The sequence below is a fragment of the Gracilinanus agilis genome, chromosome 3 (assembly GCF_016433145.1).
Source record: "Gracilinanus agilis isolate LMUSP501 chromosome 3, AgileGrace, whole genome shotgun sequence".
Taxonomy (NCBI): Eukaryota; Metazoa; Chordata; class Mammalia; order Didelphimorphia; family Didelphidae; genus Gracilinanus; species Gracilinanus agilis.
The window spans coordinates 515,096,216-515,120,803 of record NC_058132.1 but is presented as its reverse complement, the minus strand read 5'-3'; the positions used below and the strand labels follow the sequence as shown (position 1 = coordinate 515,120,803).

The following is a 24,588-nucleotide window of genomic DNA, read 5'->3' as shown; positions in this document are numbered from 1 at the left end:
GGGGGGGGGGAAGTCCTCAGGGGTGAAGGGGAAAGAGCATGAATTATGTAACCAAGTTAACTTTTCTAAAAAATAATGTTAATAAATGTTAAAAGAACAATATTTAGACTGATATTTAAACAATTTTTCACAATTATAGTAAAGATTCTTAAGAACTATTTTGTAAAGTTGTGTAGTTAGCTCTCACTTATCCACTTACCAGTGGATTATCAGAAATTATTTAATCCCAAATCTTTTACCATCTGTTCCCAAATGATCCCCCCCCCAAATATTTAACAAGTGTGGGCTTGGAACATTAAGATTAAATATCTGAAACAAAACAATTAGGAATGCAAATCTGCTCGGAAAAATCACATTGTATTACAAAGGCCAAATAGAAGCACCTTTTGGATAACTACCTACAGTACTGACAATCAGTATCCACAATCGGTAACTGAATAGGCAGTAAATGTTTTACATTTCTAAAATACATACAGAACTCATTACTATCTTATCCAAATGTATTTTAATTTCTTACAGAAAAGGAAAGGAAGAACTGAATTCACAGAAGAGGATACAATGAGTAATCCCTATTCAATGAGAAAGCTACTTTAGTACAGCCAACTGTCAATTACTGGTTGGAAATCCAATTTAAAAATTACTTAGATTATCTGTTAATATCCTGTGACATAAACACTTTTAGATGATGTTCACTACTAATATTAGCCAGTTATACTGACAGCTCTAAACTCTTGGTTGTAAAAATAAGACATGAGTAGGTTTTTGTAGAATTCCATTGCCTATGTTAAATTATTTCCACTTTTTTACCTCATGTTTACAAGTTTTAGTGCTGAAAAAATACTGATATTTAGTAAAATGTTGAGTATGTTGGCAAAACATTTGTTTATGCACTCATACTTATTATTAATGAGATGTTTGGCTATGGTTAGAAGTGGCATACAGCTTACTCTACAAGAAACTAAAAATGACAAAACTTCAATTCTAAGCAAGTCAGTGATTTTAAAACAGGAAAAAGACTCTTTCAAACATTAAAGAGTCTTCACACCAAACTAATTTGAAGGTTTTCTTTATACAACCGGTATTCTGCAAACTTCATATTAGGTCATTAGCAATGGCATTTACTGTATTTAAGACATTTTCAAGTTAACAAAATAAAACAAAAAAGTTATAATCAAATCATTTTAGGATGCAGTGAAATTTTAAAAACAAATTCTGAATTTAAGAGACCAGATTCAATCATCATCGTACAATCTCAATTGTAAACAAACTGATATATTTGTACTTTTATAATACTTTTAACAAAAGCAGTGGATACATGAATGTAAAGGAATTACTACATTGTTGCAGCACAAATAAGGATTTAGTATATATTATTTAACATTTATTATATTCTGTCCCTGCATCCTGGCAGAGAAGCAGTATTTTTTTTAATGAGCACATGAAATATTTTAAAACCTGTAGTCTCAGATGGCAAGCAGATATAATACAAATAGACATTTTTCAATATGCAACTTACTGTGATTTGACCACATGACTTGTTGCAATAAGAAACAGGCTCAAAAAAGGGCATGAAAAGCCATCTATTAGTAAGTCTAAGCCATCTATAGTGCCATGAAAATACATTTGTAATTAAAAGCAAAATAGGATAAGTTAAACAGTTCCCAAAACCGGAATACAGAACTTTACAGCAATTAATCTGCAAAAGGATTATGTAGACACTTACACTACCAATAAACCTCCCTCAAAGCAAAAATGGAAAAAAAAAAAACCCAAAGGAAGAAAAAAAAAAAAGGCAAGAGCAGCAGTAATGAAATATATATTCTGATCCTAATTTGCTTATCCTTTATTTAGTAAAACAAAATTTTAACTATAAAGCCACTGGCATCACATTTACTTAGGAGCATGGCTCTTACAAAATTCATGCCTATTTTAATTATGTGTCTTATTTTAAAATTTGTTTTATTTAAACTGATCATATAATTTTTACTTTACTGCCACTACCTTATCTTCATCCACAAGCTAAGAACTGAAGTAAACATTCAAGGAAAAGAAGTTGTAACTTTTAGTTACCTTGACATGTACATAAAGTTCCTATGAAATAATATCATTATTTTCTCACTTTGACTCCATGTTTCTATAACTTGGGTAATAACCCCAAATAATTTTCACGTATGATTTAATAAACAGTAGGTAAAGACAAAACAAAAAACAGACAAGATGAGGGTATCAGAATTCCAGTTTTAAAAATATATGATCATCACATGCATAAGGAATTTTAAAAATTCAAATATATAATTTTAAAAAACAAAAATGTAACACCAAAACCCTGCCTTCTAAAATTTAAGAATATTTTTTTCTTGGTTTTAAGAACAATCTGTGATGTTACTTAAATTCTAATTGTTTCAGAGGCACAAACCTGAGGATTAAAATTTAAATGCCTATCTGGGTCCTGTAAACAATACAGTCAAACATTAATACTGAAGCTATAATCATTCTATCGTTATAAAGTAGATATTTATGAAAATAGCCATTAAATATTAATTCACAAGCTTACTTTATATTCTATATTAAAGGTATAAACTGGGAGAAAAATTAGTGATCTGAAGTGTTACTAAACTGTTGACTGACGAAAAGCATTTTTAAAAATAGAACTTAAAAAAAAATTACTTAAACATATGAATTTAAGACTTGCTTTATTCGGCAAATTGATTTATTTACACAATGGGGAATGCTGGTTGGATTTAGTCAATGTAAGAAAAACAAAATGAACAGAGACAATACTGAACTATATATATATATAAATATATATATATATGCTTTTATATATATATGTATATATTTATATATTTATAGCAGAGTTGACCAACTGATTCCTTACCTGTATCAGGAACATCAAGCGCAACAGTGGAACAGTATCATGGGACACTGATTTAACAATACACCACATAGGTCCAGTAATACCCTGGGAATTTACCAATGCAATTACCAACTTTTCCCTTTTTTTGTGTTTTTTTTTTTTCTTAAAAAAAAAAAAGAAAAAAAGAAAAAAAGGCAGCAAAACCAGCATTATGGTCTAATAAACAGAGTAATAACTCTGAGGTGAGTGGGTCAGTAAAAACCTTATCAGACCATCCACAATTTATATAGTGACCTGATTTGCTTCAGACCACTAATACAGAATTTAAAATGGGTGAAAATATCACTCTTTAGAAGACAACAATGATCTGATAAGGATTTAACTTAATGGAGGTTAAAAAGGAAAAAAAAAAGTTGCAGAGCACAGCCCCTATTAGAACAAGCTAACTTTCCAGATTTTCCAAATTAAAAAAAAAAAAACAAACAAACAAAAAAAAAAACCACTTCAACATGAAGCTACCATACAAAGTTTTTCCATTTCTCTTTGTAAAATGTTCAGAGTTTTCAATTTAATCCTGGGTGGTTTTTATTGAGAAGGACAGTTTTGGCCTGGACTTCCCCTTGCCCAGGATAATTTTTTGCTCTTCTTTTTGTTGACGTTGTCTCTCTTGTTCTAGTTTCATCCTTTCCTCATGAATCTTTCTTTGTTCTTCAACAATTCTCAATTGTTCTTCAGCCTGTAAATTAAAGTAAAAATAAGAATTCATTGATAGAATATATTTTCTATATAATTTTTTAATTCCAAAAATACATGTTTAAAAATACATGTCTAAACAGCAACATTTAATTAGATGTGTGTGTATGTATGTATGCATGCATGTATATATTTGCCACACACACACACACACACACACATGCGCGCTCGCGCCCATAAACTATTTGTGGGGATTGGGGACACAAATAATAGCAAGCACTAAAAGATTTTTTTTTAAATAAAAGGTAATTAATTTCTAGGGTAAATAAATCTTGTTGATTGCTGACTGAGGGTGTGTCTGTCCTGTAGTCAGTAAGGTCCTGTTTAATCTCCTATGCCTTCTATATAGGATGAAGGAAGTTCATAAATTTTAATTCTGAAGCATTAGAAGAGCATAAAAATAGATTAAATTATGTATCCACAATGATAAAATCATTGATTTTTTAAAGTACTCTTGCTTAAATAAGTACATCCTAATAAATCTTATGAATATTTTCTGTTTTGCTCACTTCTGGCTTAGCCCTAAATTTCTTTTTATTATTTCCTGCTTATGGGACATAATGAAAATCATGGAACCAGTGTGACCTGGTCTATAAACTCATGTTAACTACTAATTAGCACAATGCTACAACTCATTTTATTAATTCACTTATTGACTGCTTAGCATAGTTACCACACTTGGCATGTTATTTCAATTGTCTTTCACCAAACTCATAGCCTTTACTCCGTAGGATCATCCACTTCTGAAGTCTTGGTTGAATTTTTTTCTTTCCCCAATGGAGTAAGTTGACACCCTCTAGAAAAACTCCCTATTTTTCTCTTTTCTACTTTAACCTTGTCTCAACTAGTTTCTCTTTTTCTATTTTTGAATAAGCAGTATACTTTTTCATTTTCAAGGTTTACCCCACTACCTAATCTTTTACTGTTTACTTCTGCTAACCACATATCCATCTCACCTTGCTCCCTTCTTTACAGAATCTTCAATCTTCTTTAGTAGGTCCTCAGTCAACAAATAATTTGTATATAATCTCCCATTCCAATTCAGAAATTCTAATTCCTCTCTACTACACTCCTGGGAAATCATCTTTACCTTACTGGTCTAGCTACCATTTATTCTTAAGAAGGGTGGTCAGTCCATACTCATTGCCTCTTATTTCTAAATTTTCTAAAGCTACCTATGACAAATCTTTTCTCTATTAACTTTCTTGACAGCTTTGAAGTATTTTGCAGCCAAGCACTCCCCTCAGTGCTCCATATATATACTCTCTCCCACAAAAATTTCATCTGCTCCCCCGCTACATCTTCTACAAGATTGTTGTGGAGCAACAATGCTATATTAACTGTCTGCTGATCATCTGTAATAGGTTATCCAGAGTGCACCTAAAAAAAAGCCCCAAATCTATATGCTCTCTGTGATCTTAAACCCTAATCTTAACTTCCAGTATTGACATACTCTAACCAAACTGCTCTAATCATTATGGCCTGACCACACCCTGTTTTTCCTTTATCTTGTCTCCTACTACTACTTTGACTATAAAAATCTCACTGATCAAAGTCCATTTTAAATTTGGCCTGTGGATCACAGATCACTTTGGCAAGAGTCATAGTAGCGGGGACAGCTGGGTAGCTCAGTGGATTGAGAGCCAGGCCTAGAGACGGGAGGTCCTAGGTTCAAATCCGGCCTCAGACACTTCCTAGCTGTGTGACCCTGGGCAAGTCACTTGATCCCCATTGCCTACCCTTACCACTCTTCCACCTATAAGTCAATACACAGAAGTTAAGGGTGTAAAATAAAAAAAAAAAATTAAAAAAAAAAAAAAAAAAAAAGAGTCATAGTAGCAGCACCCCTATTTCCTCAATCATACTAAGACTTTGCTTATATAACTCAAATGGTATTTAGAGCTTATTCTGCCTCATACTGTAGTTATACATACCTCTCACCTACTCTACTAGAATTATAAACTCATTGAGCAAGGCACAGTGTCTTATTTAATATTTACCTATCTACGTATCCAGTGTAAGTGTGCTGGAAGATATTCTGCCCTCTAAAATTGAGACCTAAAGAAAATAAAAAAGGCCTACTTCCTGCTCTTCACATCCAATACTTCCTGATTCCATTCACATTTGGAGGGGGGAGGTGAGGATTGGAGGGTTGGGTAAGGGGGAACCACAAAGGCAGTAAAGATAGTCCTAAAAACTAGGGAAAGTACTCAAGGCAGACTCATGATGATCAAAAAGGCCATTCACCAACTGATTCTGAATTTCCTAGCCCCATTCTGATCACTAATTAAAGATTTCTTTTTGTTTTTATGTCTAAACTGATTAAAATGTGACCAAGGTAATCTAACATATACATCTAGTCAAAATTGAATGCTGTAGTGTCAAATGTTTTTTGCCTCAGTCACATCTCCCAGGACCAAGGAATATAATTCCTCTACTCCCATCAATCTGATACTTAGAACAGTATTTGCAACATAAGATCATTCAAATATTTGTTGAATTACTGAAGGGGACGGCTAAGGTATATAGATTGGGTGAGTCAGGAAACATATATGAGTTATGGTCCCAGTTCTGTTACTAACTAGCTATGTGATTGGGTAAACTGTTTAAATACTCAGAGCTGCGTTTTATTATCTATCTATAAAACAGGAGGATGATATACTACACATCAACATTTTCCTAACTAATTTCACCATGGAACCGTTCTTTAAGTCTAAAGAAAACATAAATAATGTCCTGGTGAGTATATGTGTTAATAATAAGAAAAACTTGGGAATAAAACAAAGGAAATTAAGTCTTTAAAAAAAAACATTTTAATTGGGGGCAGCTAGGAGGCCTAGTGGACTGAGAGCCAGGCCTAGAGACCTGGGTTCAAATTTGACCTCAAGACTCTTCCTAGCTGTGTGACCCTGGGCAAGTCACTTAACTCCCACTGCTTAGCCCTTACCACTCTTCTGCCTTGGAACCAATAGCTAGTATTGATTCTAAGGCAGAAGGTAAGGGTTTAAAAAAATACATATTGTAATTGCCATATGTAGTAAGTATCTTTCAGTGCTAGATTTGAGGTTAAGAAAACATAGGTTCATAATATATTTCCATTGTAACTAGGCTGCAAGTCATTTAGCCCTTCTGAGCTTCAGGTTCTGACTTAATAAAATGCAGATAAGTGATATTCAGATAATAATGCATTGTAAATTACCTTGCAAATGAAATCTTCAAATGTTATGTCACAATTTAATAATTTCATAAACATTTATTAACAACATTTGAAATTCTCTCATGGAACTTTTTATGTTCATATAGTATTAAACACCAGAATTCTACAGAACTGGCCTGAGAAACACTTTAAAAGTCTATTATTCCACAAATCAATTTTCAGCAGGGGCCTACAACCAAAAAATTAACTAATTTGCAAGTGAAACTGGGTTTCAGAAGCAGTATAAAAATCCCATGAGACTCAGAATCCACCTAAAACCTACAAGACACACATCTTTTGCTCCCTTCGACTTCCAGCGATCCAGTGTCTCTCTATGTAACATAAAGGGCATAGACTTTGGGTTAAAATGTTGTCTCTGATACTTAATACCTGGAGGACCTTGTGTAAATTATCTAACCTCTTAATTTCCTCCCATATAAATTAATTAGCCTCTGGGATCTCTTCTAACTCGAGATCTATACTTAATTTCTCAAAATTACCTATCACCTTTTCCCTCAACACCTTACCAATAAAGTAAGCATATAAACTAATTCAATAAAACTAAGGTATGAATATCTTAAATCCCCCATCCTGCGGAGAAGACCTGCTGAACTGTCAAAGTAGGTCTCTGGACCTATCCATTATCTGAGGCTTCCCCTTGCTAAAATAAAGTCCAGTGACTTGTAATGCAAGATTCCAAGATTTCCAGAGGCAGTAGTTTCTGCCTTCAATTCAATAAACATTATTAAATACTCATTTGCAAAGATTTTTGCTATATGTGAGAAGACACAAAGAGAAAACATAAATCTCAATAATTCCTGGCCCACAAGAAGCTCAAATTTTACGAAAGGAATGGATGTGATGTACAAAGACAAATATAATAAAGGGAAGATGGGACAGGGTCAAAGAACTCAATAAATAAGCAAACATTAAGTGCTTGTGTACCAGGAACTGGGGATACAAATTAAAAAAAGTTTTTAATTAAAAATCAAACGATCTTTACTCTCAAAGATAACATGTATATAGAAGTATATATGAAATAAATATAAAAGGTAGGAGATATGGAAAGACATACAAGTGGTATTTGAATTCTGAAGGAAATAACGGACTCTATGAAGCAAAAAATAAGGCAGAAGTGCATTCTAGAAATGGGATATAGCAGTGATGGTCAAACTTTTTAAAGAGGGCCAAAGGAAAGGAAATGCTCATCTGTCAGTCTGTTTCTACGGCAACTCTTTCGAAGTTTCATTGTACTGTATCCTGCTCATTATATTTGTCAGATTACGAATAATGTCACACAGCCGAATAGAACATTTCAGGGGGTCACACTTGGCCCATCACTGGGATATAGTATTGCAAAGGGAGGAAGACAAGAGATGAAGCACTTTGTATGAGGAAACAGAAAGGCCAATTTGGCTAGACTGGACAGTGTAATTTATGAGAATGTTAAGACTGGAAGCAGGTAGTGAAAGGCTTTAAAAGCTCAACAAGAGTTCATAATTAACTTGAAATGCAACAGGGAACCAGTGGAGATTATTGGGGGCTGATTTGGTCAGCTAAGACATTTGAACTTGAGAAAGAATTTCATTTTATTTAATTTCATTTTATTTCTTTTGGGGGGAAAGTTTTATTTAATTGATTAATTTAGAATATTTTCCCATGGTAACAAGATTCATGTTCTTTCCCTCCCCAACTCCCACCCCTCTGCTCTAGCCAAAGCACAATTCTGCTAGATTTTATGTGTCATTGGATCAGAACCCTATTTCCATATTATTAATATTATTAATAGGGTGATCATTTAGAGTCAACATCCCCAATCATATCCCCATCAACCCATGTGATCAAGTATTTGTTTTTCTTCTGTGTTTCTACTCCCATGGTTCTTCCTCTGAATGTGGATAGCATTCTTTCTCCTAAGTCCCTCAGAATTGTCCTGGATCATTGCACTGATGCTAGTAAAGAAGTCCATTACATTGGATTGTGCCACAGTGTATCCTTTAAGGTTCTCCTGGTTCTGCTCCTTTCACTCTGCATCAATTCCAGTTCACATGGAATTGCTCCAGTTCATTATTCCTTTTAGCACAATAGTATTCCATCACCAAAGATACCACAATTTGTTCAGCCATTCCCCAATTGAAGGACATACCTCCGACTTCCAATTTTTTGCCACCACAAAGAGCGAGGCTATAAATATTTTTGTACAAGTCTGTTTCTCTATTATCTCTTTGGAGTATGAACCCAGGAGTGCTATGGCTGGATCAAAAGGCAGACAGTCTTTTAAAGTTTTTTGGGCAAAGTTCCAAATTGCCACCCAGAATGGTTGGATCAATTCACAACTCCACGAGCAATGCATTAATGTCCCAATTTTGCCACATCCCCTCCAACATTCATTACTCTCCCCTGCTGTCATGTTAGCTAATCTGCTAGGTGTGAGGTAGTACCTCAGAGTTGTTTGGATTTGCATTTCTCCAATTATAAGAGATTTAGAACATTTTTATGTGCTTATTTATAGTTTTAATTTCCTTATCTGAAAATTGCCTATTCATGTAAGGTAAAGAATGTTAGCAACTGTAAGAGAGGATAGATGGGGGAGAGTGTGTGTGTGTTGGGGGGGGGGGAGTTTGAGATAAAAAGATAAAAAAACCTACTGAAGTAGTCTAAGTCAACAAATGATTAATAAGGTAGTGGGATTATGAGGTCAGATATGAGATATGGAGGTAGAAATGGCAGGGTCTAACAAGTGAATGGCTACATGGGGGTGAGGGAGAATGAGGAAGTCAATGTTGAAGGTAGGAACCTGGGAGACTAGAAGGAGAGTATGGCTTTGAACAGAAATAGGATATATAGGAACGGAGAAGACTGAGAAGTTGGGAGGTTAGGATGATTCAGAACATCAACATGAGAAAGATTATAATCCAGTGCAAAACTCCTTGGGGGGAAAAAAAAAAGAGGAAACTAGGAAATAGTAGACACCATGAACTTCAAAAGGAGACAATTTTAAATGGAATTTCAGGAAAGGTTATTATGACATCTTCCAAAAATAGTGTCAAGTTAGATGAGAGAAAGTAAAGCCAGTGATGGAGTATAAAATCTAATCTTCTTACACTTTACTTCCCTGTTCTACCTATTCTTCAATCTAGTAACATCGGTATCCTTGCTGTTTTCACAAGTAGGATATTTTGCCTATCTCCAGTCATTTTCTCTGGCTGTCTACCATGCCTGGAATGCTCTCCCTCCTCTTCTCTGCCTACTGACTTTTCTAACTTCCTTTATTTGGAACTAAAATCCCATGCTTTCCGGATCTCTCTTAATTTTAGTACTTTTTCTCTGTTATTTGCCATTTTATTATGTATATAGCTTCTGTAAAGTATAGGTTGTCTCCCTATTAGATTGCAAACTTCTGAAGGCAGGACTATCCTTTGCCTCTTTTTGTAACCACAGTGCTTAGTACATAGTACTAACTTTGTAACCACAGTGCCTGGCACATAGTAGGCATAGTAAAAGGGGATAGATTTGAGCTGAGGAGGAAGGGGATGAGAGAAAGGGAGATAGAGTGATAGGTAAACTCTTTGGAGATAGAGGGATAGGTAGAAGTTTATCATAGATAAACAGATGATAGATGTTAGCTACACAAAGGAGTAGTAATGTATGGAAGATGAATTATATTGTTAAGCCCTTCCTGTGGGGTGGTTAGTGTTATATTATAACATTAGTCAAAGGAAATAAACTTGAGGGTGGAGAATAGGATGACAAGATTGTACCTTTGCCATGAGAGATTGAGATAAAAACTGGGAAATTTTGGAGAAAATATCTGAGATAAGGATGGGAGAAACTGAATGGTAGTGATAAGCCCTTGCTTAATTTGCCCTATCTCAGGTTGCTTAGCCTTTCCACCTTTTTCAAATTTGAGATCCACTATTTATTCTACTAGGGGCTATGACTTACTGCATAAGTTAAACCAGTGTACCTCCTGCTCCTTTTCTTAGAGACCAACACCAGAAAAGCCCCATCTAGTTCTAATTACCTCCTGGTATCTGGGATGGAATCACAGGGGCTGTGATGTTAGTAATAGGCAACTGTTCAAAGATTAAAATTATTTACAAAAATCTCTATTTTCTTTGTTTTTCTTATATAACATACTTATATTCTTAACTCATATAGTATATCATCTGCTCACTTAAAACTGTATTCTTGTGTTGGTTGCTATCATTAAAACTAGTTGGTGGGGGCAACTGGGTAGCTCAGTGGAGTGAGAACCAGGCCTAGAGACGGGAGGTCCTAGATTCAAATCTGGCCTCAGACACTTCCCAGCTGTGTGATCCTGGGCAAATCACTTGACCCCCATTGCCTACCCTCACCGCTCTTCTGCCTTGGAACCAATAAACAGTATTGATTCTAAGGTGGAAGGTGAGGGTTTAAAAAAAAAAAAAACTAGTTGGTGACTCTGGCTCAGAGACAGTGAATTTTCATTGCTATTTCCTTGATATACAATTCAAAGAGTGCTAAAATAATCAAATAATTTTAAGTGGAAATACTTTTAAAAGTGCAAAGCATTGCAGAAATACAAGCACTGTGTCCTTCTTCCCCTTTCTTACCAAATACAACCCCCAATAGAATATTTCTTTATGTTCTGAAATTTTTCAGGACTCAATATATTAAAATGCCCTATTTCTAGAGTTAGGGTCCAAAGAATACTGATAATCAGCACCTATTTTATCAAGATGAATCTTTCTGCTATAGACAAATACAATAATACATATATGAAAGATAAAATCATAGAACCCTCAATCCAGTTGGCATCCAATGCCATCTAATGTAAGGTGTTTTGTTTTTTTTCTTTAAAGGACAAACATTTTTTTACACACTAACTTATTTAGTATGTTTAAAGAATATATGAAAAAAAAAACTCTCCAGAGGTAAAGAAATACTACTTTTATAACCTAGTATTTTAAAATTTAGCATTTTATGGCATCAAGCTATTCAGATATTATTTACAAGCATGCTGTTTAAAAAAATAATCAAATCCTTTAAGAAAGACTAATAGAATGTTTTTATTTTAAAAGAGATTGATAACAGATCTTTATGCCATCAACTTGAGTTTTTAGCTTTTCTTTTTACTAACTACCACACCTTTCTTCATGGGTTATTCAATCTTTTCCTTTCCCTTGTATATGATCTATTTTTACTACCCACTTCTAGTCATAAATGTAGGCCTTTGCTATTTTGTAAGGAACATTCAAGGAGTGGTCTCTAAACCACTTTTAATTCCTTCTACCTTCTCTCTGAGAAATCAACAGATCTATGAATGGTAGCTAATACAATTTCTTGCCTTATACTATTACATCTCCAAACCACTATTCTTGCAATAAGGATATTCCAGAAGAAGTGAAACCATCTAAGTGATTTTTCTTTTTCTTTAAAAAAAAAAACAAAAAAAAAAAAAAACAAACAAAAAAAAAAAAACTTTACCTTCGTCTTGGAACCAATACTGTGTATTGGTTACAAGGCAGAAGAATGGTAAGGGCTAGGCAATGGGAGTCAAGTGACTTGCCCAGGGTCACACAGCTGGGAAGTGTCTAAGGCCAAATTTGAACCAATGACCTCCCATCTCTAATCCTGGCTCTCAATCCACTGAGCTACACACAGCTGCCCCCCCCCCCGAATTTTCTTATTCAACTTCTTATGTATGGATAGTTACATTTTAAAGATGACATGAAAAGAATGTTCTATGAACAGTTAAAGTACTCAAAATACTCTAAAATTCACAGACCTAAAGCTGGAAGGAACCTCAAGGCCAAGCCTAACCCCTTAATTTTATTGAGAACCCCCCAACAAGTTTTTAAAAGTTTTATTTTAATAATATATTAATAATTGATATTTACTGTATCAAATAAAAATATCCTAGTATTATAATTAAAATTTTTTGACATCACTGATCAATGAATCACAATTTAAGAATTGCTGCACCACATCACATCAAAGTAATAAAAGAGTAATCTGAATTTTCTCTTACTAGGTAGGGAGCAAATTACCAGCCCAGACTGCTTGCCTACCAAATACAACAGCCATGACAGACTTGGAAGGAAAGGACTTTACTAGATTTTGGGGTCATGTGACAAAAACAAACAAAAACAACCTTGAAAGTATTTTGTTGGACATAATCTGAAAAGTCTAGGCCATTCCTGTCACTAGCCATGGCTAATTAGTACATGTTATGGAAGAATCTTAAGTGCACTGATGTCTACCTCTCCAATAACCTTGAAAAGATACAGAGCCATTAGCAAAATTTCAGCACTAGAGTGGCATACCAAATTCTACCATCTTCTACCTCAGTTCTAAGAACATAATGGAAGCTCTACTGGCTGCTTTCTTAGAAAATGAGGAAATCACTTGGGTATTTCAGGCTGACTCCATTTTAATTACTTGCATTCCCGATTCTATTTTCTCTCTTTACCTTGCCTTACTTCCAAGCCTACTGGAATTCGAAGGGACCTCAGGCTGTCCAGTCTAATCCATAACTGAGTAAGAATCTATTCACAATATCCCTCAAATGGTTGTCATCCAACCTTTGTCTAAGACCTTAAAGCAAGAAGCCCACTACTTCCTGAGAAGAGTCCAATACACATTAGGTCAATTCCATTATGAAGTTTCCCCCTTTATCAAGCTGAAATTTTTCTTTGCAATTGCCACTCACTGCTCCAAGTTCTGTTTGCTGGAGTCAAGCAAAAGCTCTTCTTTCTCATTAAAGTTTTAAAAATATTTGAAGCTGTCATGTCTCCCTTAATTTCTCTTGTCCAAAGAATATACCCTCATTTCAAATTATCTTAGGAGCCTAGCCTAAGATGCTTAGCATCCTACTCTCTCCAGTTTATTACTATCTCTAAAGTATGGCAATAAGAACTGAACATAATTCAAATATTTCCTGTGTGTAGAACACCACTGTATTTTAGGAGTCTTACATATATATTTAATTATGATTACTTATTAAAACAATGAGAGATGTCTACAGAACTTATACTTGGCAAAATCTGATTTGACCAAATTAGAAAATTTTACAAAAAAATCTAATGTTTAAGAACAAAAAATAGCATTTTCCCCTTAAAATGTTCTATAATTCAAGCTAGTATACGCTCTATTAAATGAATTAATGTTTTACTAAAATGCACTTCTATGCCATTGAGATAGTGAGGAATGGTTATGGGGATAGATAGAAAAAAAACTCAAGATAGGGAAAGAGACTGGTGACCTCTTGGGCCCTTAATGGTGCTGTCTTCACACTATTTTTTCCAACCTTTTCAGCACACATTACTATTCTGATGCCAAGCATTTTTTAGCTGTTGGACTTTGGGTCAATCATTAAATCTCACTAACCCTCATTTTCTTCATATGTAAAATGATTATTTAATTTGTACTATTTTATAAGGTTGCAGTGAAAAAAGTACATTGTAAACTCTATATAAACGTTAACAGTAACTCATGTATTATAAGAACAAAAACTTTGTTCTCTGAATGTTTATGAAACTAGAAGAGGTATTTAATTTCTACATCCAATCCCCTTATTTCAGAGTCAAAGAAAAATAAATTAGTTAGGGTGTTGTCTAAGGTCACAGAGAAGAACTAGACTTAAATCATCATAATTTTTATATTCTCCATGCCAGCTTTGGGCCCAAAGGCTAACACTACTATTATTTTGCCTCAATAACAGGATAGGTTATCTCTTATTTTGGGAAAATCTAAATTTACAAAAATAAAATAACAAAACATAAATGAGTTATGCAGTTTCTCCATGTTCATTTACATTTTTAATAACGTAAAATATAATCCTAAATTTTAGCCACCTGTCAGAATTTGTGAAAAAAACTTAGGCATGCCAGTTTCCAAATATAAAGTAACTACTGAATAAGAATCAGAAATCAAAGATTCTTATGGTAGCTAACATCTAATTTTAATTTTTTATTTAAAATAATTAAATGAACTTCACCCTTTTTAGCCGTTCTGAACTCTGTTAAAACCCCAATTTAAAACCATACAACCAACCTTCCTTAACAACTCTAGCTCAGTAATCTCTTCTTTTTTTCCTGGACTTCTAGGGATATGTCTTCAGAGTTAATTCTTAACAAGAGAGTTTCCCTCCATCTACTTAAGATTTCTAACACTTAACACTACTCAAGAAATTGAATATATATGCGCACACGCGCGCGCACACACCCCCAAGACCACAGAACAGGATGGTCTTACTGATTAAACCAAGCTCCACAAATGCTGTCTCTAATTCCTTAATCAGCTCTTCTATTTAAAATGAGAAAAAACAAATGGTCCCTTTCAGCTCTCATTACAGATCTATGATCTTACTAATAGTCCAATCTAAACTATATACTGGCTAGGCAAACCTCAGTGTTTCTTTTACTGAAACACAATGTTGAAAAGGTTATATCTTTCCCATCACTCTACAACCTATACCTAAATGGAAATAATCTGTCTGAACATGCAGTTCCTCCATCAGTGTTTCTAAGAATAGGCTAAGTAATATCTCCAACAATACTTCTAAAAACAGGCTAAGCATAGAATTCATTGTTTAATATAAAATTTTGCACACAGTAGGGGCTTAATAAAACTTTCTGAATAAACAAACCATATAAGGGACTTCAGAGATCATCTGTAGATCAATCCATCCTATGGTTAGACCACATTCCCCCAAATGGTGGTCTAGTTTTTGCATCTAATTATGTGTGTAACAGAACCCATCTGTTTTGACTGGCTCAGTCATTATTCTTATACAATTCCTTCTCTAGTCAAGCCTCAGTCCAATCATCTGAAAAATGAGGGGTCTGGATTAAATGACATACAGGGTTTCTTTCAACTCTAAAGTGCTAAGATAATAAATCTAACCCATATTCAGGTTAAACATTCCTATTTCTTTGACAAACAAGTTGATACAATACAGTATTCAGGGAGTTAGTTCACAATCCTAGATACTTTCCTCTAAATATGCTTTAGTTTTGTCAGTCCTTCCTAAGGAGGGGAGGACCTTTATCTGCCAACATTTTTGGGAAGCTAGGGTATACTATTTATTCATATTAACCCTCTAGTACATTAAAAAACCTCAAATATTTTAAACATGTAAAATTATCTAAATATTCTAAAGGTGAGTTCTTTTCTACATCTTCTCTTCTCTAGACTAATCTTTACCAACTTTTTCTTAACCAAATCTCTATTCTTAGTCAGTTGTAGTTTTTTTAAAGCCCAAGTCTGAAACTTTATATTTATCCCTTAAACTCCACCTAATTAGATTCGACATTTCTATGCTGAAATGTTTTGGATGTTAAACTTATTATTCAACAAAGTGGCAGAGTAATAACACTGGATTTGGGTTTTGGAAGAACAGGACTTTGATCCTATCTCAGATGTTTACTAATTGTGTGACATGAGGCAAGCCACTTAACTTTTCTTAGCCTCAATTTCATCATTTAGAATTTGCAGGATAAAAACTGCACTGATCAAGGGTTGTTGTATATGTTAAATGTGCTTGAAAACCATAAATCCCTATTAAATAGCTAGATAGTGTTGTCATCTATCCCTCTCCAATTTTCTGCCATCCATAAATTTGATTAAAAGTTACTTGTAGCCTGAGGAACAATATTAACGGTATAATTCTAGGTTGTCGTCATTCCTTTAATTACAATCCTCAGGCTTTGAACATTCAAAGACTACTAGTTTTGCAGTCAAAGGACCTGGGTTAAAACTAGGACTTCAAATATATAGGTCTAGGATCCTATGACTATGGTGTACTTTCTTGCATCTAGTCTTACAAGGATAACAATGTTGTCAAACACCACATATAATGGCTGACATTTCAATCCATGTTCTAAGTTCAATTAGAGAACTTCTTTTGGGAGTTGGTTATCTGTAGATGACCAAGCAAGGCCTTTATACCATATTTAAAAATTTGAAAACTCAATATGCCTCCAGAATTATCTATTTTTGCCTGTTGCTCAATGAAGGAATTCTCTATAGAAGACCCACAATAAGTTGTTATAAAGCCTATACTTAAATGCTTCTACTGAAAGAAACCTATCACTAAACAAGGCAGCCAATTTCTTTTCAGGTTACTGATTGTTACCAAGTTCTTTACATGGAGCTCCAATCTGACTCACTATAATTACCATCAAATGATCTTTAGGGATTTTAGTTTATCAGACTAATTCCTATTCTGCACTAGAAGGTACGGAAGAGGCATAGCTATTTGCTTAATGTCCTTTACCTTTTAAACCTCCCATTAACATCTATTCCTTTTATATTACTAAAATTAACATTCTATGTATTACCTTTCAAAAATAGATGTATTCAAAGCTAAAATACAGTAGTATAAAACCCTGACAGGAAAAAACAAGGAAGATATGAAAGATTGAGAAAATACAAGAGATAATCATAAAAGCCAGGCTTTGAATCCTTTCTAATTTAGTAATGTGACTCAATTGTCTCTAAAATGAGGACAAAATTTGTAGTAAGCTATCTTTTTGTTGTGAAGCTTTATAAAAAACTTATAAAATGAGACTTCATTCTTTCAAATCTCTATTCCTTACTTTTTACCTTTCTTTTGTATCCTCAGCACTTAGCAGAATTCCTCTTACATAGTAAGCACTTGTATAAGAGCATACTAAGTTTTACTGGGGCAGCTAGGTGGTACAATGGATAGAGCTCTGGGTCTGGAGTCAGGAAGACTTCAGTTCAGATACAAACTAAATGTGTGACTCAAGGCAAATCACTTAACCATGTTCACCTCAGTTTTCCTCATCTCTAAACTGAACTACTGAAAGAAACGGCAAACTATTCCATACTGGAATATGTTTGCCAATTAGATTCCAAACAGGGTCATGAAGGGTTAGACATGACCGAAAAATACTAAATAATAAGCTTGACTTACCTTTCACATGCTCTTCAACCTATCTCCCCAGCAGGCAAAAAAAGATAGCTCCACTGAAAGTTATGTTAACTCCTTACAAACAAACGTCAAAACCAATAAATTCCCAGTGCCTTGAATGGTGCCCAATACATAGTATAGTAGGCATTAACTTAGTCAGTTGTTAATTAACTTCTCTATTACTGTCACTAGTACTGCCAATCCCACCAGCCCCCAGATCTGGAATTATTTTTGGTAATGGGAAATAGTCACTTAAACCTTCCTATAGAATGATAGTTTCTCAATTTCAAGATCTCATTGCTTTATTATACTCATATTGTGATAGTTACTCATCCTACCCAGTATACAGACTACCTATTATCCATGACATCAAACCCAAATTCAATCAGTTCAATAGGCTTTGGAGTATTTCAAACTGCTCAGGCTGACAGGTTAGACCCACAATCAATTTAAGTTCCACCATATTTCCCCAATATTCTCTTACTATTTTCCAATAGTATCTCTTTGTATCTCACAAAAAGGCTGTTCCTTAGTTTCAACTCAAAACACTTAAGTCATATTATCCTCTCCCTCCTACTAGAACATTTCCCTAAAATTCTTGGTCATTTTTCATACCAGGTTCAGACTTTTACTATGAAGCTTTACCAAATGAGGACCCTTGAAGAGTGATTCTTCCCTTACACTGATTTTCCTAAATGTTAATGATTAAGACATTATAACATGTTTTCTCATGAATAAGATCACCTTCTTTCTCATGTGATGTTTTAATAAATCCGATTTTTGTTCATGTCTTTCTACTAAAAAAAAAAATCACAAGCATCTTATTTAAAAAAATATATTAAATATTTTGTATTATCTGTGAGAAAATTGTAATTTCTGTGAGAAAAAAAATAAAATATTTGAAAAAGAAGAATTATTGTGATGTCGATAAAAGACTAAATAAATAATACTTGTCGCATAAGCTCTTGAAAACTCTTCTCCCTCCTGATTCCCAGATCTCTAAGCAGACATTAAGTTCAAAGGAATAGGACTTGGGGAACCAGACTTGGTTCCTATGTTCCGATTAGTGAATATTACAGCCACATTATTTGAATTTGCACTGCATATTTCCATTGGGCTGAAATAAATTACTATTACTTTACACAATTATAACTTAAAATATTTTCTAGAGGCACTCCAATGGATTATTCCCAGTAATATGGATTTAGCTGTAATAGAAAGAGTTCTAGAATCAGAAGACCAGGATTCAAGTCCCAGCTCTGTCAATTACTAGCTCTTTAACTTTGGGCAACCCAATTTCTTCATTTGTGAAATAAAAATATTACATGACATTTAAAAGCCTCTTACATAAAAATTTGAGAAACTACATTTTTCCCCTACTTTCTTTAACTATTAATGCAACTGAAAGAAACTTGGGAACTAAAGTTGACTTTGTTGTATAATCTTACCTGAACACACTCTACCTACTCAAGCTGATCTAAATTCCTTTCAGGTCCAACACAGTGTAAATGTGCCCTTTCTGAGGCAATTTGGGTTCAAATTTTAATTCTGCCACTTAATGGTAGGCTATGTGTGAAACCATGAGCAAGAAACTTAACTTCTTAGGGCCCTAATTTCCTCATCTGTAATGTGATAAGAGTTGGACTAGATAATTTCTAAAATTCTCTTTTTTGTACCATGATAGGATTTCTATTTGAGGCTTGAAATAGTTCTTTCATTTCATCAGAACAAGGCATTTCTCACAGAAAATAAAACTTCACTATGACTAAAGCAAACAAATTATATTTGTATTCCTATTGTTCTTATGAAAACTCTGAAAAATCAACCTCTAATAACTCAATTTCCAAAGGATAAAAAAAAATCTTATTTTCCCTTTTAGATGACTGTTTTAAGACTTTTTAATAAAAATTGTTTAGATTCAATAATCAAATTATAAAATAAATGGAAAATTGAAAATTGAAAGTGTTCTATAATTAGAAATAAGTGAAGTTTTTTATAACTTAGAAGCTACTTTTAGCACCTTAAGTTGTAACACAGACTTAGGATTTAGGTTAAGAGAAAGTAACATTCTCTGGATTCTTTTATAAAGTTCTTTGCTTGGTCCCAAATTATACAAGATTAATTTTGGAGGGAGGAATAAGGGATGGGAAGGATTCTTGGACTAGAAACTGGTTAAACCTGAATGGCTCCCCCCACTTAAGCAATTTCTAGGTTTAAAGATAAAGTGGATGGAGCTCTGGATCTGGAGTCAGGAAGACCTGAATTCAAATGAAGCTTCACTAGTAGTATGATCCTGGGCAAGTCATTTTACCTGTTGCCTCAGTTCCTTCATTTATCGGTAAAATGGGAATAACAAGAGCACCTGCTTCCCAGGATTATCACAAGGACCAACAAGATACTAATTATAAAGTGCTCAACAAAGTGTTAGTCAAACAGTAATGCTGCTATCATTATCATCATTCAAATGTTCATCAAAAGTCTATTCCAAGCACCTAAAGCCTTGGTCAAAAGTATCAAATTATAGGGAGCAAACCCTTACCATAAACTGAAAATGCATGACAACTGGTTTGATGTCCTAGAGTTTATATGTACTAGCTATTCTTTTCATTTGGGGGTGGGGGTGAGGGTGATGGGGTAAGAAAGGGAGTACAGGAAATAGGTCCTGAACAAGGACACACGTTACAACCAGTGGAAATGTGTGTCGGCCATGGGTGGGGGGAGAGCGGGGGGGTGAAGGGGAAAGTAGGGGCATAAAGTATGGAAACAAAGTTAAAAATGAATATTAATAAATGTTTAATAATAAAAAAAAAAGAAAGGGAGTACATACCAGTTTGGCTTGTGCATCTGCAATTTTTCGATTATTCTCTTCTAGTATTCGCTCTAGTTCCTCACGTTTTGCACGCTCTTCCTCCTAAAGGGGAGGACATGGTAAGATGTTAGAAAAGTAAAGTATTTTTATTTGTGTATCTTTACTAATCTTCCTCTGAACTTTTTTTGTGAACTGACTTACAGGGCAGCTTTATAGCCACCTTTTGTCTGACAAATGGTAAAACTGTGCAGCCACTAAAATTGGTTCTAGTACTAAATTTAAATCATCCCTCCCAGTCCAAACAGCAACCAACTAAACCCTCCCTAATCATAGATTCCTGATAGTTATTACTAATACTTTAATATCACACAAATCAACAAGGACAACTACAAAACTGGATAGTATTTACCAAATTAAAAAAATAATATATAAAATATAAATAAAGTGAATATTTGTCTCACCAATTATGTATACCTACGTATTCTTTACCTATACTCCTTTAATCAGCATTAAAAGTTGAATATTTACTGTCTTGTCCAGTGTCCTGCAGAGTGTGCTCCTCGGCTGCCATACGCGCCAGCTTCCTCTTTAAAATGATTTGTACTGTTAGCTTGGCAATACCTGCATCAGCAGCTCAACCATTTATAAAGAAACAACATACAAGGAAGGCTGAGCTGAGGAATGCAGATGTTTATGGTAAGAAGGAACAAAAAATGTAATTCATCATTCCTAAGGCAAACAATTAATAAGAAAAATACATTTACTGTTAGTGAAAAATACAAATGGTAATCCATACTTCATGGAACTAAGGGCTTCTTCCATGGGGAAAATGGACTTAACATTCAGTATGTTGACAATTTCTTAAGGCAGCTTAAATTGTCATCTACAGTTTGAACTGGAATTCAGGAATCCAGGGGAGGCATGGTCAGGAAATAAAGTTCTGTAATTTATTTTTCTTGGAGAATTTAATGAAATTTTGTTATGCAAACTATATGAATACTGCATGATGGTTTGGGCAGTGTTCAGTTTACAGCATACATGATTTTAGTATTTGGAAAGACTGTCAGAGGATTGTGTCCGTGTGAAAAAAAAAAGTTGTTAATATGAAACAAAGCAAGCACATGAAGAGAAAAAAAATCTTACTATGATTAGTAACTCGCTACAAGATAGCACTATTACTCCAAAAATATCTTATTAAAAGCACTGATATTTATCACATTTAATAAAATTACACACACAAGACCTATGGAATTAATCAAAATCCACTATAAGCAAAGAATTGTGTGTTTATCTTGGCAAAGTTAACATGAAAAGAACTTTAAATAGTTTTTAAGATAAAAGTAAATGAGATTTGGTATTCTGTTAATTTGCCTACAACCAGAAAACATCGAGATTAAGAGTGACTATTAGCCACACAAATTTAAGAACTACTACAGGGATTTCCTATAGTAAACAATTTTCATTTCTGTCAACATAAGTAGAGTTTCACTCAGTGCTGTAGTTTTGCCTTGAAAGCCTCAGTGACTTTTTACAAGTTTTAGAAATTCAGAGTAATTGGTGCAAACAAGCCATAGAGACTTCAGTAGCAAATTACTGTTTCACAGAAAGACATTTTCAACTTCTGCTCCAGCTGCTGATAAAACAAATCATGTGTTTAGCTTGACTCCAGACAAGGACAACCTGTTCCTTCATAACTCTCTAGAGAAAAAAGGAGTTGTTAGTAGTTACTAAAAAAATGGATAATGATCTGGACATTTTTCCTAAAAAGATTCTTTGAAACACATTAGGACAGTGGAGGGCCTTAAAGATCAGAATGCCAAGAATTAATCCATTGTGTTGAGGCAGGATTTGAAGTTTTTTTTGTTTTTTGTCTTTTTTTTTTGTTTTTAAAAAGGGAAAAAAGAATAAGAAGAAAACCTATTTGTCAAAAGCAGGTGCTGTCGCTCAAAGCTGGGCCCTGCTCTTTTTAATCTGACTGAAGGCAAGAAGCCTCTCACAGTCTAGGTAAATAGAATAATAAAACAGAAAAGAAGAATACATAACCACAGGTGGAGTTTAACCTTTTCCCTTCACCAGTCTCCAACCCTCCTCTCCCCCCGCCCCGAAAAAAAAGAAAGGATTGGTTGTAGGTCCTGCAGCCATGGCAAAAGTTTCAAACACTTCTCAAATATGTAGGCCAGTTCCATTAAAATCAAGTATCCTTGAATAGGTTTTAGGAGAATAACTGTTTTAAGCATCAGTCAGCTCTTCTGAATAGGCTAAAAATTAACTTCCGAAGCAATGCAAGTTTATATGAGAAAGGAATTAGATAGTCTGTATTCCATCTCTTTCTGAACTGAGCAGGAGGCACAACCCAACACTGAAAGTTTTGCCATGGACTGTCTCTACTTTCCAAACGACCGAGCGTTACCTCTCTAGCTTTTTGTGCTGCAAGCTCAGCTTGTCTCTGTCGCTCGAGTTCTTCGAGCAACTGCTTTTCCATGATGCGCTTAGCTTCTTCCACCCTTCGGAGAACTTCTCGCTCAATTTCATCCTTCCTTTTCTCCAATTCTTCTTCTACTCGTTTTGCCACAAGTTCTTCCACTCTTCTTGCTGTTTCTTCCTCAATGAGCTTCTCTTCTATTTCCTGCTGTCGACTAGCAAATAAAAGAAAAGTAACAAGAAAACATATAATTTGGTGTTTTATTTATTTTTTAATTCCTAGTTATCTCCCCTTGTTCCTTTCCTTCTCATACTAGAGGTGCCCTTACTTGACAAAAAATATATGTGAATAAACAATGTTTTTCATGTTTTTATTTATCAGTTCTTTCTCTGAATGTAGACATTCATTCTTCAAACAATTCTGTAGCTGTACATAATGATCTCTTGGTTCTACTTTTTTTTTCCACTTCATAACTTCTTATGAGACTTTCCATGGTTTGTTGCTTTTAAAAAATTAACCTGCTCATCATTTCTTACAGTGTACTAGTATTCTATGACAATCATATGCCACAACCTGTTTAGCCATTCCCTAAGCAATAGGCATTCCATCCCCTCAATTTCTAGTTCTTTACCACCACAAAGAGGGCTGCTATAATAAATATCTTAGAACATTGTGGTTTCTTTTCCTTTTCCCCTTGATCACCTGCAGATGCAGATTCAAAGAACAAATCACAGAAACAATCACTGATTTCATTGAAGAGAATGACAATAAGGAGACAACATATCAAAATTTTGGGATACATCCAAAGCAGTATTCAGGGGAAAATTTATACACTTGAGTGCTTATATCAATAAAATAGAGAAAAAGCCGATCAATGTCTTGGCCATGCAACCAACCTAAGGAAAAAAAAAAACTAGAAAAAAAGAACAAATTTAAAATCTCCAGTTAAAGGCTAGATTGGAAAACCTAAAAATCAAAGGAGAAATCAATAAAATTGAAACTGAAAGAATCATTGAACTAATAAAATAAGACTAGGAGCTGGTTACAGACCCAACAGTGGTATGCTGAGTCTAAGGATATACACAGAGGATATACACTCTGGGTATAATTCCAAAAGGCTCTCCAAAAATTACTGGATCAATTCACAGTTCCACCAGCAGTGTATTCAGTGTCCCCATTTTTCCATATTTCCTCTAAATTTGTCATTTTGTTCTTTCATTTTAGCCATACCAAGAAAGATATGAGATGACAGCAAAATTGTTTTGATTTGCATTTATCTAAATCAGTAATACTTTCAAGCATTTTTTCATACGACTATATATGGCTTGGATTTCTTCATTCAAAAACTGTCTATATCTTTTTTGACCATTTATCAATTGGGGAATGGCTCATACTCTTGTAAATCAGAGATTCTTAATGTATTTTAGATATGAGGTCTCTGAGAAACTGTCTATAAAAATTCTAGAATTTCCTGCTTTCCTTTTAATCTTGGCTACATTGGTTTTATCTGCACAAAAATCTTTTAATTTGTTGTAATCAAAGTTTATTTGTTTTAAACTTCACAATTCTCATTTATTCATAAATCCCACCACCGTAAATAAATAAATAACTCTGATAGGCAGTGTGTGCC

The 24,588-nt window shown here is 34.2% G+C and overlaps 1 protein-coding gene across 1 annotated transcript in view; it reads right to left on the bottom strand.

The window, feature by feature from the left end:
- Positions 1–2,676: 2,676 nt before the first annotated feature.
- Positions 2,677–24,588, bottom strand: part of ARGLU1 (arginine and glutamate rich 1) — a 34,781-nt gene continuing 12,869 nt past the window's right edge. Inside the window, exons 2-4 of the mRNA XM_044670535.1 lie at positions 22,947–23,172; positions 20,555–20,638; positions 2,677–3,593 (exon numbers count right to left, since the gene is read on the bottom strand). Of these exons, the coding sequence (XP_044526470.1) occupies positions 3,426–3,593; positions 20,555–20,638; positions 22,947–23,172 (478 nt within the window). The 3' untranslated portion in view covers positions 2,677–3,425. The remainder of the gene's footprint in view (positions 3,594–20,554; positions 20,639–22,946; positions 23,173–24,588) is intronic.